Source organism: Puntigrus tetrazona, chromosome 8, assembly GCF_018831695.1.
Source record: "Puntigrus tetrazona isolate hp1 chromosome 8, ASM1883169v1, whole genome shotgun sequence".
NCBI lineage: Eukaryota > Metazoa > Chordata > Actinopteri > Cypriniformes > Cyprinidae > Puntigrus > Puntigrus tetrazona.
The window spans coordinates 2,638,373-2,653,372 of record NC_056706.1 but is presented as its reverse complement, the minus strand read 5'-3'; the positions used below and the strand labels follow the sequence as shown (position 1 = coordinate 2,653,372).

The following is a 15,000-nucleotide window of genomic DNA, read 5'->3' as shown; positions in this document are numbered from 1 at the left end:
GTGTTACTTTACTGTTATAGTAGGTTTGATGTATTTTAATAGTTTATTTTAGTCACAGATTTATTGAGTTGTTATTTGTTTTTTGGTCTTTTTTGTTGTTGTTTTTTCTCTATATAGCTTTCATTAAAATGTTTTATTGTCTTATTAATTTTAGTATTTTAACTAAAAACCTTTTTTCAATCAATCTTTTTTTTTTCAGACTGTTATTTTACTGTATTTAAATATAGTATTCGTATTTTTATAGTATTTTTAATGAAAATGTATTTTTATATTTTTAGTTGGTATTGTAAATAATTTCATTTGTATGTGCTTCCACCATTTATATATATATATATATATATATATATATATATATATATATATATATATATATATATATATATATATATATGGCATTTTATTGATATTTTAGTTGCATTAATTTAGTATTACAACTTAAACTTTACTCATTTCAGTTACCGTTTATTATTTAGCCAGTAACACATGTAATGTAGTGAGATCCGGTTTTATTTTTAGTGTTGTTTATAAGCTACTTATTTATTATTAAATGTATTTATGCATAATTTATTAATGCTTTGCATTAGCTTTTATTTTTAGTTGTTGTACATTTTAAAAATGTACATTTTTGTTTTAGCATTATTCATTTTCTATTTAAACCTAAACACATTTTAAGTGCTTTGCTTATTCTTTATTATTATTATTATTATTATTAATAGCTTAAACTCATTTTTATTATAAATTTTAATATTTCAACCGATACATATCCGATTCGTTTTTTATATTTTAACTTAATTACGCAAACTGTTTTTTTTTTTTTTTTTTTTTTTTTTAAATAGTTTAACACTAACACTGATGAAATCCTCTCGTCAGGTCCCGCATGCGGAGAGAGGTCCTGATGGAGGGTCTCCAAGACAACGACACGGACGCCGAGCACAACAACTACTCGCCGCTGACGTCCCACAGCCCCGCGTCCGACCGCGACGACAGGAAGCAGCCCTCGGGCGTCCGCAGCCGCCCCCTGAGCGCCGGGCCGCGCCGCTTCGCCCTCAAACAGGAGTCCAGCGAGCCGGACGAGGACGAGGAGCTCCGTCTGCGGCAGGCCAAGCTCTTCTCCGTCGGCCTCCAGCTCAAAAGCGACCCGGAAGCGGCCCCGCGCCGCTCGCTGGGCGTCAAGGCCGAGGAAGCGGCGAGGAACAGCCCCGAGGGCGAGGAGCTGGAGAAGTCGCCCGAGGATCCCGTCAGCTTCAAGGCCTCGTCCGAACCGTCCCGGAGCAGCCTGGAGGTGTCGCTCAACTCGCCCTCCGCCGCCTCCTCGCCCGGCCTCATGATGTCCGTGTCGCCCGTCCCGTCCTCCTCCGCCCCCATCTCGCCCAACCCGCCGGCCCAGAGCCACCATCACCCGCCGAGCTCGCCCTCGCTCAACTCCAAACTCAACAAAAGCACTCAGAGACGCAACGAGAAGATGGCCAACCTCAACAACATCATCCATCGCCTGGAGCGGGCCGCCAACCGCGAGGAGACGCTGGAGTGGGAGTTCTGAGCGTAAGGCGCTTATAAACACGTTTTTTTGATAGTCACTTTGGATTCTGCTGGTTTGGAGGAGAGGTAACGTAAGCGGTGTCATGAAATGCACACTGACGTCTTGTAGATTGCCACTGGGTGAGATTATGAAATTAAAGACCTCTGTCTTAAGCCATCAAAAAGCACTACTTATTTAAAAACAAAACGAGAGAGAGACGATGACCAAATTTGCTAATTTTTGAATAGCAGTTTTTCAACTTTTGTCTGTAAGACGGGACAGCGACGAGTCAAGTGACCTGCGACAGCTTCACCTTGACCGAGGGATAGTCCTAAAAGACTCTAAATAGTGAACATTGCATATGTATTTAGTTTCTTGGTGACATGTTTTGGATCTTTTGTTATACAAGCGTACAACGTGTGATTGTGTGTGTTGTAGAAATCGTCTGCAATAGCCTTCTCTGAACAAGATGTAGCATGGAACATAATTTACCCTCTATTTCCTCTCTAGATAGTAACCTGTGATATACTTGAGCGATACTATAAAAAGAGAAAAACGGCAAAAAACAAGAAAAAAGGAAATGTAAAAAAAAAGTCGGTACGATGGTAGATGCATTCTTGATTTCGTGAACGTGTCATTTTTGTTTGATTTCTTGTTTTTCGGTTGGATACTTTGAGGTTTTACACCAAGGGTTCTTGTGCACAGTTTACACACCGCAAAAAAATACGTACATTTGCTCAGTGTTGTTGCTTTTCAGTGCAAATATCAAAATATTTTTAAATTAAGATGTTCACTTGAGAAGCAAAATGAGTTTTTGCTTAAACAGGACTTTTTTCTTATTTAACTGGCAGATGTTTTTCTTGTTAAACGATAGTAAAAATATAATAAAATAAATTAATCTGAAAAAATATATATACCTAAAAAAAAAAAAAATATATATATATATATATATATATATATATATATATATATATATATATATATATATATATATATACACATTTTTTATTTTTATTTTTTTGGTATATATTTTTTTCTTGTTTTAAGCAAAAACATAAGAAACATTTAAAAAATTCAATTAATCAGCCCTGTTGTAAAGTATAAATACCTGAACATACTTAAATTGAGATTTTAGTAAGTTTATGCTTAAAACGAGCCAAAAAAAAACGAGGAAAAAGTGTTGCTTTTCAATTGAGTTCATTTTTCTTAAACCGCTGACATATATTTTGACACATAAACCCACTTTAATTTTTATTATTTCAGAAAGCAAGGCCTAACATCTTGAATCAATTCACAGTGAAAACATAAATTAGTTTATTTTTTATCAAATCAGCATTTAAACCTGTAAGCGGACTAAGAAAAATAATAATAATACAAATAATTTAGTTATTTTTTGAAGCATCACTTCATTTTAATTTAGCAGTAAACCAGACACCATATCTTAAGTACCTTTTGCCTCTCAAGTTGCGTCTTGATTTAAGAATTTCAAAATAACTTTGAATGTAAAACAACACACATACTGAGTGATAAAGTCTGTTTTTGTAGTGTATATTCTCAATAATGGATGCCGGCTGTACCTCACTGTCCCGACGAGCTGGTCTCACACAAACACACTGCACTTCCTGTAACCTCCGACGTCCGAAACACAGTTTTCCACCCGAAGGTTTGGATACGACGTAAGATACATTTCAGTCGAGCCTCAAAGACCGCCTGAAGACCGGTGGGGTGGGATTCGGGGATTCACGGGGAATTGTTAGCATGCATACGTTTTTAAACTGATCGGTGATTCAGTCGTGGTCTCGGGGGGCCCGTTCTTCATCCGTCCACCGAAGTCGTCTATCTGCGGCGGCGGGACACTTTACGTTCAGGTCATTTTCATAATTAAGACATATTTTAGCAGGGAGTTAAAAATAAATGCACTTAAAATTGAACTATGACACACTGGAGATCAGATGAGAATCTGTGTTTTAGTGTGTATTAATTGTTTATTTCGTATCCCATGAGCACTTGGTCTACTTTGCTGTATTTTAGTGATTTTGATACTTATTTCCAGGTGCTCTTTTTACTGCAGGAGATTCGCTGTGCTTTTATTTCGTATTAAAAGGCCAGAAACATGCTCTATGCGAGTGCGCAAGCGCTTGGTCAGATTTTATTCGGTTTTAGATCTCACTTCGATTTTTAAAGCGTGCATAAAGTTTTCCATAAATCTCGGAAATCGCGTGCAGAGGACAGTCCCATTAAAATAAAGCTAGCACCATTTTGCCAATAGCAAAATACCTAAATTCACTTAAAGTTGAAATAACGAAGGGGGCGATAGAGTTCGCTTGATTGCAGAAAACAAAACTTTTCTTACTACGTATTAGTGTCTTGTTTTCCAGTACAAATATCTACATTTACTTAAATAAAGTCGCTTAATATTAAGTGAGTTTGTGCTTGAAACCAGAAAAAAATAACAAGAAGTGGATTAAATGCAACCTCGATCTAAATTCAAATGGGAAAACATTTTTTGTTCCTTACCCCGCAGACCGTTTTACTAGTTTTGAGCATAAAATCACTTCATTTTGATTTTAGGCTTAATATCGCACGCGTTTTTTAATGCATCCAATTGAAGAATGCTTAAAAATTTGTACTGCGAGAAAAACAAATACAAAAATACTGATTCATATCAGACGTTCTCAACCTCAAACGCCTCACATCGACTAAAAAAATAGTCAAATCTTCCCCCAAAATGACGTTATATCATTTTTTTCTTACATTTACCTCGTTTTTTAATCCGACGTGACCTTTAGGCTGCTAGCTGTAAACGATCACCTTCAACCAAGCTTGTCCGAATCTGGCCGAACTGCACGTGCTTGCGTAGAGTCCGTTTCAGGCCCAGCGAACGAATAACGCAAAACGCAATAGAAAACCTGAGCACGAAGGCCGAGGCGGACCGAAACGCCGTTTCTCGAAAAGAGAGGCCCGTTGGCTTCGCGCGAGAAATCCCACAAGGCGCCAAAGCTCCGCTACGAAAAGTCCGGTCGCTTTCCTACCGTGTCATGTTTTATATCCTCCAGAAAAACACGCGCAGCACTTAGAAAAAAAGTGAATCCTTCCGCATTTGTCTTTGCCTTCATGTCTCGTCGAGGTTGTCAGAAAACACTTGCACATGTCTTAAGAGTACTGGGGGATCGGATCTTAAAACATATGTAAATATATATATAAATATTACACATTTACCGAAAGGGATATATCTTAGGTCCTTGACGCTAGCGTGCTGATGATATTTAATAGAGTGTACAGTTATATTAACCAAACACATAGAGCCAGAGGTGGTCTGGCAAGCTTGCCCATGTTCTAGAAACTTCTCTCAGGGTAGACTTGCTTCTCTAAGCTTTACAAAAACCTGTCAGGTCACACCACTGGTCGATGTTTACTGTTCCTAACCGCCGTTTGCTTTTCTTTCAGTGTTCTCGACGAAGTGTAAATCTATCGGATCGTGCGATTTTGTGTATCTGATCGATCGGAAACGAGAATCTCATATATAATTCATGCTCTTATGGCGATCAATAAAGGTCCGGAGTATCTGAACGCATCTCCTCCGAACGCTTGCGGCGGACGCCGTCAGAAACCTGTACTGCTGATTCAAGAGAGACGACGACCGATACTTGTTTTTTTATAATATCTCCCATGTAATAAAAATCTCTGACGACTGCAGATTTTTGCCCATTTTAAACCGCTCTCCTTTTGCTTTTTAGCAGTGTAGTTTCGCATGCCTTTTTTGATTTGCAAGGACTGGGAATGTTTCCTGTAGTTTTTGTTCGCAGTTTTCTCCTCCTGCAGGTTGTATTTTCCACAAATACGGTACACTTTGGCTTTTTCTTAGAGGCGCGGATGCGAGAAATCATTTCGAGTCGAACATCCTGACTTTAAAACTCATGCAAAACACCGGTTTTCCCTGTTTGTAAGTCTGCTTTTGACATCTGTTGGATTGCAATTCAATTAAATAACTCATTTCGATAACTACAAATAATCTCCACGGTTTCCCACCTGTTATTTCTTTAGATTTTCTGTTTTGATTTTTCATTTTAATGTTTTAGCAATTTTGGGACCCACTTTATAACTACTATGTGCTTGCATTTAAATGAATCATTTGGTAAAATGCACTTATTCTGTACATGCACGCTCACTGTACATTGCACTTACATTTTTTAAAAAATATCTAATTATATACATCTGTAAATAAACTTCAAATTGCATTTATGGCCCATCCGTTACACCTTAAACCTACCCACACCGTCAAACCTGTCCCTAACTTCACCCGTATCCCTCCTCAATAGCAGCAAGAGTGTTTTGCAATACATTATGACCACAATAAATACATTATACTTCTTTTTTGATGTAAGTACGTAGCAGTTAAGCTACTTGTTGTCACCCAATTTTGTGCATTTTAGTAGTTTTTTTTTTCCTGTTGATTTTTCTGTTTATTTTAGTACATCAAGTTGAGCTAACTTAAATTAAATAAGTTGCAATTAAAAAATTTTGTTTTTCAAAGTTTTCACTTTTTTTCCAGTTATTATTATTATTATTATTAAAAGCTTGTACGTTTTTAAAAACTCCAGAACACTTCATATAAAATAAACACAACCTCTCGAAGATGATTATTTGTGAAGATGAAGTGCCCGCTTTCTCGAACCGCTTTCTGAAAAAAGCAAAAACGCTCGATTTTAAGCGATTCGGACTGCTTTGTACCTTATTTGTGGAAAGCGACGTTCCAGTCTAATAAAATTAGATGTCATAAGTAACTCGGCCAAAACAAGATTACCTTAATATTTCCGGTGCTTGAGTGTGTTTGTATTTGAATCATCCCAGAGCCCTCAGAAACACTGGCTTTCTGTTTCTTCGAATATTAGTAATTAAACAGCCTCGCCGAAGAATCAAGAAGCTGTCAGACTTGAAAACTTAATTGTCGGTTCCTCTTATGATTTCGCGCGTGTGTGTTTGTGTTTGGAGTGTGTGTGTGTGTAAACGAGGCTCTGTGACGAGTACGAGATTGAAACCGTTCCTCTTTTGCGCTGAAAGTCTGGGTAGGTAATAGTCATTTTTTTCCTCCATCCAATTTCCTGTAACCTGGTGTGTTTGCACACATTTCCCATGACCTTATGGCAGAGCACTTAAAGCTTTGGTTGTTAAAGAGAGGACAAATAAATGTCAAATGTCATGTGTCTTTTAATCACATACAGTATGTACCGAGTCATTATTGAATACAGTACATCATTGTATAAACCTATCTTGTCTGTGTGTTTTTTGTTATGCCTCGTACTTTTTTTATGAAACAAATAAAGCTTTACATTGCATTAAATTACAATTGCACGTTTAAAAAATAAAATCAAAGGCCTGCTGCTTAATGCTTATTTTCCTGCTATTTCATGATTGAAAAGTTCCATTAAATTGTCAACAGATTTATAGATTTGGAAGTTAAAATGAATATCCAGTTAATAAATAAATCAGAAAAGAGAGATAAAGTCAGAATCGAGAGCCATGAAGTTGAAATTATAGCACAATGTCATTATTTTAATTGATTTTAAATATTTGACTTTTCATCTCCGAGTTATCTTTTAGTTCATAGCTCCTTATTCAGAGAGTGTGAGTTGCAAAAAGAGAAATATTAGATGAAAAGTACAGAAACGAATAAAACTATAAAATGGAGCGACAACTGTCTCTTCTTTCAAATGCAACTTTGTTACTTTTAATTGACTTTCGGTCAATTTCGTATTGTTGACATTGCATTTATGTCAAATTCCAATCTCGGCTATCTGCAAATGTTTATTTATTCGTTGGCGCCAGCAACAGGTTACGACATCCACTTCAAAGCGTGTTTACGCAGCCGCCCCTCCGCCCGAGTTCGAACGCGCTGACGCAATCGGCGTCGTGACGTCATGACGTCGCGGTGGCTGCGATGACGACGGGATTCCACGGTGGGACGGGCCGATTCTGCAAATGGCTACGAGGCGCAATTTGTCGATTTGTTCGTCGTTAATCTTCTCTCCTGCGGCTCGGAAGAAAGCGTACCCCCGCTCTGCCTCGCAGGCTGCCCTCGGGTGAGTGAGCCGAGTGCTTTTTGCCCGGGATGCAGGTGTTTTTCGGTGTGTTTTGAGGCCTTATCTGAGGGGTCCGCCCTCCGCTCGCGACAACAACAACAACAACAGACGCCGAAACGGGCCTCGGCTGAGGAGAAATGTCAGAAATGCTTCTCGTGAGCGGTGAAATATCACCGCGGGTTAGAGCCTGTTGCTGTTAAGACGGTTTGATATAAGCCTGACCGACGGGTGAGGAAAAAACGCGGCCTTGGTGCTCAGTTTTTGTTGGATACTTCGTTAGCTTTCCAGTCAGTCGGTGTTACAACCGTCGCGAATCTGACTGACAGATCGAGCCCTTTACAACACTTCACTATGGTAACCGGGTTTGGTAACTTATTGCTACAACATTTAAAGTCTCATTCGTTGCGTATTATTCACCAAGATTGCTATAAATGAGAAAACGTTCACCGTTTGAATGGAAACTATGGGCGCTATGGTAAAAGTAATGCTTTGCGAAATCGTAACGCGTTGTTTGGGGTTCATTTTATGATAATGGTGTATAATATTAATATTAAGAGTACTTTTGAGACAATAACTGCCATGTTGCATAATAACAGTTAACGTGTTGTCAATAGTTTGCATTCTGGAAGCTTCTTGCACTTCTTGGAGGAGATCCTGTTATTATTATGACTTCACAGTTGAAACAATAACTGTAATAGCTATTATCTTTTGGTGGAGACTATGATTACCATTGCATCATGTGAGTAATTTGAATTTTTAACTGTAATACGTTAATAATATTAATTTGTTTACCCAGGACCACAAAACCCAGTGTCAATGTTTTGATATTGAGATTTATAAATCGTCTGAAAGCTGAATAAATAAGATTTCCATTGACGTGTGGATGCATGGCTGGGACAATATTTAGCTGAGATACAACTATTTGAAAATATGAAATCTGAGGGTGCAAAAAAAAGATTCTTAGCAATGCATATTACTAATAAAAATTTAGCTTTTTGACACAATTATGGTAGGAATTATGGTAAACACATCTTCATGGAACATGATCTTTGCTTAATATATTAATGATTTTGCGTATAAAAGAAAAATGTGCTACTTATCGTATTTAATTAGTTATGATGTCCAATTGAAACCATGCATGAACCCTTTAGCATACAATTAAGACCGTTTTACTGTAGGATCATCAACCACTGCAACACCAACCACTTTTACTAAACCATAGAATCCTCTTTAATCATTGTGAACTAAGAAGCTTTCAGAATAAGTTAAACTTTTTCAGCAGCTTTGGCTCTTGTAGTATTTTTCCCATTCGTTTTTTGCCAGGGTATTTTTAAAAAAGACTTCGATTTAAGAGTCATAAGCCGCGAACTAAACCAATCAGCTACGAGAACAATCGCAAGATCACAAACTTTCATTCGAAGCAAAAAAAAGTGTCTGAAAAATTAAAGGGATAGTTCAGCCAAAAATAAATATTCTCTCATATCCAGTGGTGAGATTGAACTTCCGTAGTAAAAATACCATGGAAGTTGGTTACCAGCATTCTTCGAAAAAAATGTTGCGTTCACCAGAAGAAAAACAATAACTTGAGAGTGAGCAAATAATTAGATGATTACGTTTTTGGATTAACTGTCCCTTTAGCAGCTTCATGGGAGTGGACAGGCGTTAAAGTGTTTGGTGCAATTTGCTTGTGCGTGATTCGCTGATCGTTTTTATATTTCTCTGTGGAATCATGAGTAATGTTGTTTTACCACCAGGAATTCCGCTGTTAAGCGTGCTTATTAAAAAATATGTCGAAATAACGCGGGCCGATGGCTTCAAAAAAGCATGTGCCGTCGATAAAAACTTTATAGCTCACAGAATGTCTCTCTTTGAAGTTTTTTCGTTTGTCTTTAAGACCAGTATCGGTCGGATTCTTACTTTCAGAACACAGCTGTTGCACTTCCTAGTTACCATAGTTTCAGTGCGGTAACTAAGGTATTTTTGAGGGAATGCGTTGTTGCCCTGGTGCCGCTGAAGAGAGGCATGTGTTGGGGTTTGTTGTGTTTCTGTCAGATCCGCGTGGTACTGCTAGATGATCCTCTGGCTCTTCGGCTGTGTTTTGGTGTTGGGTTTCTCATGCGGTTTGAATCTGACTCATGGTTTGACTTTGGAGCGATACGCATCGGGTTAAAAGTCACTTAACCTGCTGAATGAGTGCGAATGCATGAGATCTAAACAGCAGCAGATAAAACCTGAATGTGTTTGCACGTCACTGAGTGCATGTTGTGGGCCTGGTCGGGCGATCAATAGTAAACCAGAGTGACAGGAGGGCGTGCAGTTGAGTTTATGAATGAGCTCATAATGATAAACATCTGTTCCTGCCGTTTGTTTAGAGCACAGACAATCCACAAAGTATTTGGACAATTGCGCCATATTTAAAAACGCTTTCAATTAGATTGTGTTTACAAATTCTTCAGAAGCCTTCGGGTTTCTTAATCGTTTTTTTTTTAAGCTATATCAGAGCGGAGTAATGTTATTTCAAACACTTGACATATATTGTGTGAATTTGTAAAAACAAACAAAAAAAAAATATTATTATTATTTGATTTGGAGTAAAATTTTATTAGTGTATTTTGTTGGACAATAGTTTTATAAATGCATCATATCATTTGAAAACATTGTATATTTCTTGTTAGTTTTGCAAGTTGTTTATTCTCTGTCACTGTTGAATCTCCAGCAGCACAGCAAATGCAATTATTTATTTTTTTAATAAATGTACTAATACATAAGTTTTCAATTATGCATGTAATGGAATAAAAGGCAGTAAAACACCATTTTTTTCCCCCAGTATTTTCTAGTTATCAAGTGTCTGTTATTTTCTTACAGGATGCTTGACAACATGGCAGTTCCAGTTTAATGATAAATGTTTACGAGGTGTGCCAAGTGAAAATAAGGATAGCAAAATATGAACTTGCGTCATCCGTGAATGTTATACGACATCAAAATCGGACATTAAGCTGCTCGTTTTGCATGAAGAGTGTGTAAGGTACCTGTCCATTGGTGTTTTAGTCAAATGAAACAGAATCGCTCCCAGCGCCGGTTTAGGAATGAGAACACACAATGCTGGTTGACCTTCAGGACAGTAAGAGTGCCATCTGAGATGGACCGCAAACACTGAATGATTCTTCTGTCCACCTGCAGGCGTTTGACCTGATTGGAAACGGAGAACTTTTTAGAAAACTAGTGTTTCTGACTATTAATTGAAGATATGAGACTCGTCATGTGGAATGCAACCGAAACGGTGCTTTTGCATATGGGCCATTATGTAAATGCTTGGCCACTGCATCAAACTACTTTTGCATGTTTAACAGTTTTAGCACCGTCATTTGTTCAGGTTCAGACTGCAGTACAGTTGTAAGACACTAAACGGGTCGATCGACTGTAGTAAACACAAGCGTTTGCTTCTTGGAGATAAGTTTTATCAGTGGTTTCCAGATGGTTTCGTTGTGGCCTTCACTGGGAGCATGTGTTTGAACGTTTTTGCATAGGGACACTGTTGCCCTCTGGCCATGAACCAACTGAGCTCACTCACATATGACTCTCAGGAGACACACAGGGTCACTGGAATCATCCCATCCGTGACACGGTACACTGCTCTGTTTAGTCTTTGACAACTTTGACAAACGAGGCAACGTCTGATTCTTTAGTGAGCAGAGCCTCATACGGAGCTTTCGTAAGGAAGAGAAATACAAACCGGTTGGTGTTGAGGGTTGATACGCTTCCAGAGAAGAGGAATCAATGATACGGTGTTTCTCATTTGAATTTTAGGTGTGAAAACACGCTTGTTTTCTTTCAGGCAAACTCTGATGTTACAGTAATAAACCGTTTTGTGGCTTGTTGTTCATGTCTGTAGCTTTGAGCTCATCCGTATAGTGTTCTCCTGCAGGTATACAAAGGAGATATATGGTCTTTGGAAAGGCTCGATTATTTGTGATTAAGCCTAAAATGAAGTCCGTTTCGGGAAACTCAACCCAACTGTTTGCGTCACTGGCTTGATTTCACCACAGAAGCGTACATGAGCGGCCCACAGAGTACCATCAGCACCAGGACAGCTATATTTACCAAAGTGTGAAAAGCAGTATTGTCATAGATGTTATGCAATGTTTGGAATGGAGAGTGATTGCTTGGAAATTGTGGTCTTATTTTTTTTTCCCCGTCTCTCTCCACAGGTTTCAATGTCATAACACTGAGTGACAGCAGCAGTGCGGGATCATCCGAAACAAACCTCACCTCAGTGAATTTAAAAGTTCGGTAAGATCCGAGTATGTGTGGGAATTAGGACTGGATATAGATGATTATTTTTATTATATTTATATCTCAAAACCATCTCTAATTAATTTATTATAATATTAAATAAATACTTTATTATTATTATTATTATTATTTTCATAATTATAAATTGTCTTACATTTTTCCGCTAATAAATAAATTCTGGTTATTCGTTTTTGTGCCAAAAATTCCTTTAAAAGCAATGTTTTAATAATTTTACTTGTGGCAGTAGAGCTATCATTTAGTGATATTGCTGTCACCGTTTCTTCAAGTTAAACTAAACTATTATTTTGAAGGTTTCTGTTTGTATTCAATGCTCATAAAGCTGTACGTCTGTGCCATTAATTTGCACAGAAAGATGCATGATCCATATTGACATATTGTAAATATTGCACGTGTAGTTGACGTCATTTTGATGCATTCATCCAAAAATTGGCCAGTTCTACAAAATGTTGTATACATAAATACATTAAATAAATAAATACATTTTTATGACCAGATTTCACGATTGCATCTGCATCTTCTGCATTGTGGAAGTCACAAAGCCCTAGGATTTGGACATCCCTGTTTCATATTCACCTCTATATGTAAAAATACCTACGTGAAAAAAATTTACTAATGTACCAACATCAATGCATGAAAATGCCATTTGAACAGTTTTTAGTAAGTAGTAGAATAAAGTGAATTTAAAACAGGTTTTTACAAATTACAAAAAAAAAAAAAAGTGTGTGTGTGTGTATATGTATATATGTATATATATATATATATATATATATATATATATATATATATATATATATATATATATATATATATATATATATATATATATATATATATATATACATATATACATATATATATATATATATATATATATATATATATATATATATATATATATATATATTTTTTTTTTTTTTTTTTATACAGAGTGACGTCTGCAAGAGAGAGAGAACAAGTGGAAGAAGACACAACAGTGTTGCACCCGCACTCCTTCACCGGGGCTATGGTAAAAAAAACATCTTTAACATCCCTGTATTTCCTGCACGTGACTCTCTGGCATTGGTTCAGATGCTGAATCGGAAACTGCCCATTGATTTCTCAGGCTTTTAATCAGCTGAAATGAACACCGCTCAGACAGTGGCAAAGTCCCGTCCTGACTGCTGTCTCAGCACAGATCAATGCCCACTTTAGACAGACGGACGGGATGAATGGATACACGTGTGCTAGTGTCATCAGTGAGTGCTGCGTTATAAAACCGTTCCGGCTCCAAATTCTGATGGGATGAAACACATTCACAACTGTTAGATGCATCAAGATAGATGCGTCTAGATGCACCATCTGTGACCAGCCTTCTATTAGTTCCTTGGCAACAAGTGAACCGCCTTACAGTCTATAATATAAATAAATGCATGAGTTTTTAATAACGTTTAACATTTTTTGCATTTATCCTGAGTTTTAGCCATTCTGGTTAACTAATAACACCCCTTAAACGAGTCAAAACGCTTTTAACAGAACTAAACTTTATGATGTACCTTTTCGTTTTAAGGGGTTCTAACAGAATCAGAAGCATTTGCTGTGGTGTTTGTGCTAGAGTCTGTATACGTCTGCATTTAAAGTGCACCTCATTTACTTGTTTGCTGAAGTGTCTCTGGACAGTTTAACGAATGCCTCCGGTCTGCGCTCGAATGCTGATGGATGTGTTTGTTTACACATTCCTAATGAGTTATGCACATTATTGTTTGTTTGCTATTCTGCCCGTCTGTGCCCTGTAATTCTCTGTCTGGTTCTGTGCCTGTGCCCACAAATGGCCGCCCCGGGCCCGGCCCCTCTAGTGTGTTTACTGAGCCGTGCTGATGGCCATTGTCAGCGCTACAGACTGGCCGTGCTGCTGATCCAGCAAACACACACATACGTGCATTTGTGGTTTACGGGTTTATGCGTAATGGTTTTTATACTGTGCAAAACGTATCACCCTACACCCACTCTACACCTAAACGGACCCCTTACAGGAAACTACTGGCATTTTTGTTATTGTTTTTAAGCATTTTAATTCACGGAGACATGGGAAGTGTCCTCACAAACCATGTTTACGTTGTAGTTCCCATGTCATTATACACATTTGTGTCCTCATGAACAACAAACACGCACACACTCTTCTGGGATATGCAACCTGACAAGTTTATAGACTTTCACCAATTTTTTATAGACCAGTCAAAACTGTTTTATCCCTTTTTTCTCTACACATAGAAAATGTATTAATTTATACACATCCAACAGACAGACAGAAGAAGCATTGATTAGTTAGTTGGTTAGTTTATACACAGATAGATGGAACAGATAGATGGTTGTTAGATTATACTAAACTAGACAGATGAATGGATGGATGGGTAGATGACTAGAGTTGGTTAGTTAATACGCAACCCATATAGATACATTGAATGTTAGTTGATTAATTTGTTGGCTGGTTAATTAGTTTATAAGCAACTACACAGATAGATGGATATACACAAACAACCTGTCTTTGCATATCTCATCCGGTAGAAAAGTTGTCTTTGACTGGGCAGCATTTAATGGCACAACCAGACCAGTCCGTCTTGAGGACTCCCGTGTTTGAGCTAGACAACATGGCGACACAGCTGCCCTCTCTCACAGAGTCTCTCCTATTTGTGGAAACAGAATCCAAACATTCTCTGCCAATCTGAACTCTCAAGGCTACTGCGGGCCTTAGCCTCTCATTCCTGCATACAGAAGTGAATGGAATGACTTATGCTCTGCTCCGAGTCCCGAAAGCTCATCACACAGATTGTGTCGAAGGCGAGGGCACGACTCGAATAGGATCTCGGCTTGGAAATTAAATATAAGCGTTGTTGGATGCATAAGGATGCATTTTTCATTTTGTTTACAGAGTACAAATTTCTCATTAGTTTACTATTATTCTGATTTATTAGAAACATCCAAATATTTCATTAGCATGTGTATTATATAAAGGATATATAATGTCAATCGCTGGTTTCTGTGTGAGTGATAGCAGTGGTCATGATTTACTATAACCCAGTGACCTTAGAGTCTTATGTAAAGCCGACCTAC

The 15,000-nt window shown here is 37.7% G+C and overlaps 2 protein-coding genes across 9 annotated transcripts in view; both read left to right on the top strand.

Moving 5' to 3' along the window:
• cux2b (cut-like homeobox 2b) overlaps positions 1–2,403 on the top strand; it is a 165,070-nt gene extending 162,667 nt beyond the window's left edge. For both annotated transcript variants that reach the window (XM_043247822.1, XM_043247821.1), the window contains exon 22: positions 871–2,403. In XM_043247822.1, coding sequence (XP_043103757.1) covers positions 871–1,540 — 670 coding nt within the window. In that variant the 3' untranslated portion in view covers positions 1,541–2,403. The remainder of the gene's footprint in view (positions 1–870) is intronic.
• Positions 2,404–7,443: 5,040 nt separating this feature from the next.
• Positions 7,444–15,000, top strand: part of mtmr3 (myotubularin related protein 3) — a 33,085-nt gene continuing 25,528 nt past the window's right edge. For 5 of the 7 annotated variants that reach the window (XM_043247520.1, XM_043247518.1, XM_043247519.1 and 2 more), the window contains exons 1-3: positions 7,444–7,599; positions 11,808–11,889; positions 12,841–12,919. In XM_043247520.1, coding sequence (XP_043103455.1) covers positions 12,917–12,919 — 3 coding nt within the window. In that variant the 5' untranslated portion in view covers positions 7,444–7,599; positions 11,808–11,889; positions 12,841–12,916. Of the gene's footprint in view, positions 7,600–11,203; positions 11,225–11,259; positions 11,407–11,524; positions 11,705–11,807; positions 11,890–12,840; positions 12,920–15,000 lie in introns of those variants that run through there. The other 2 variants (XM_043247516.1, XM_043247517.1) reach the window with 2 other exon arrangements.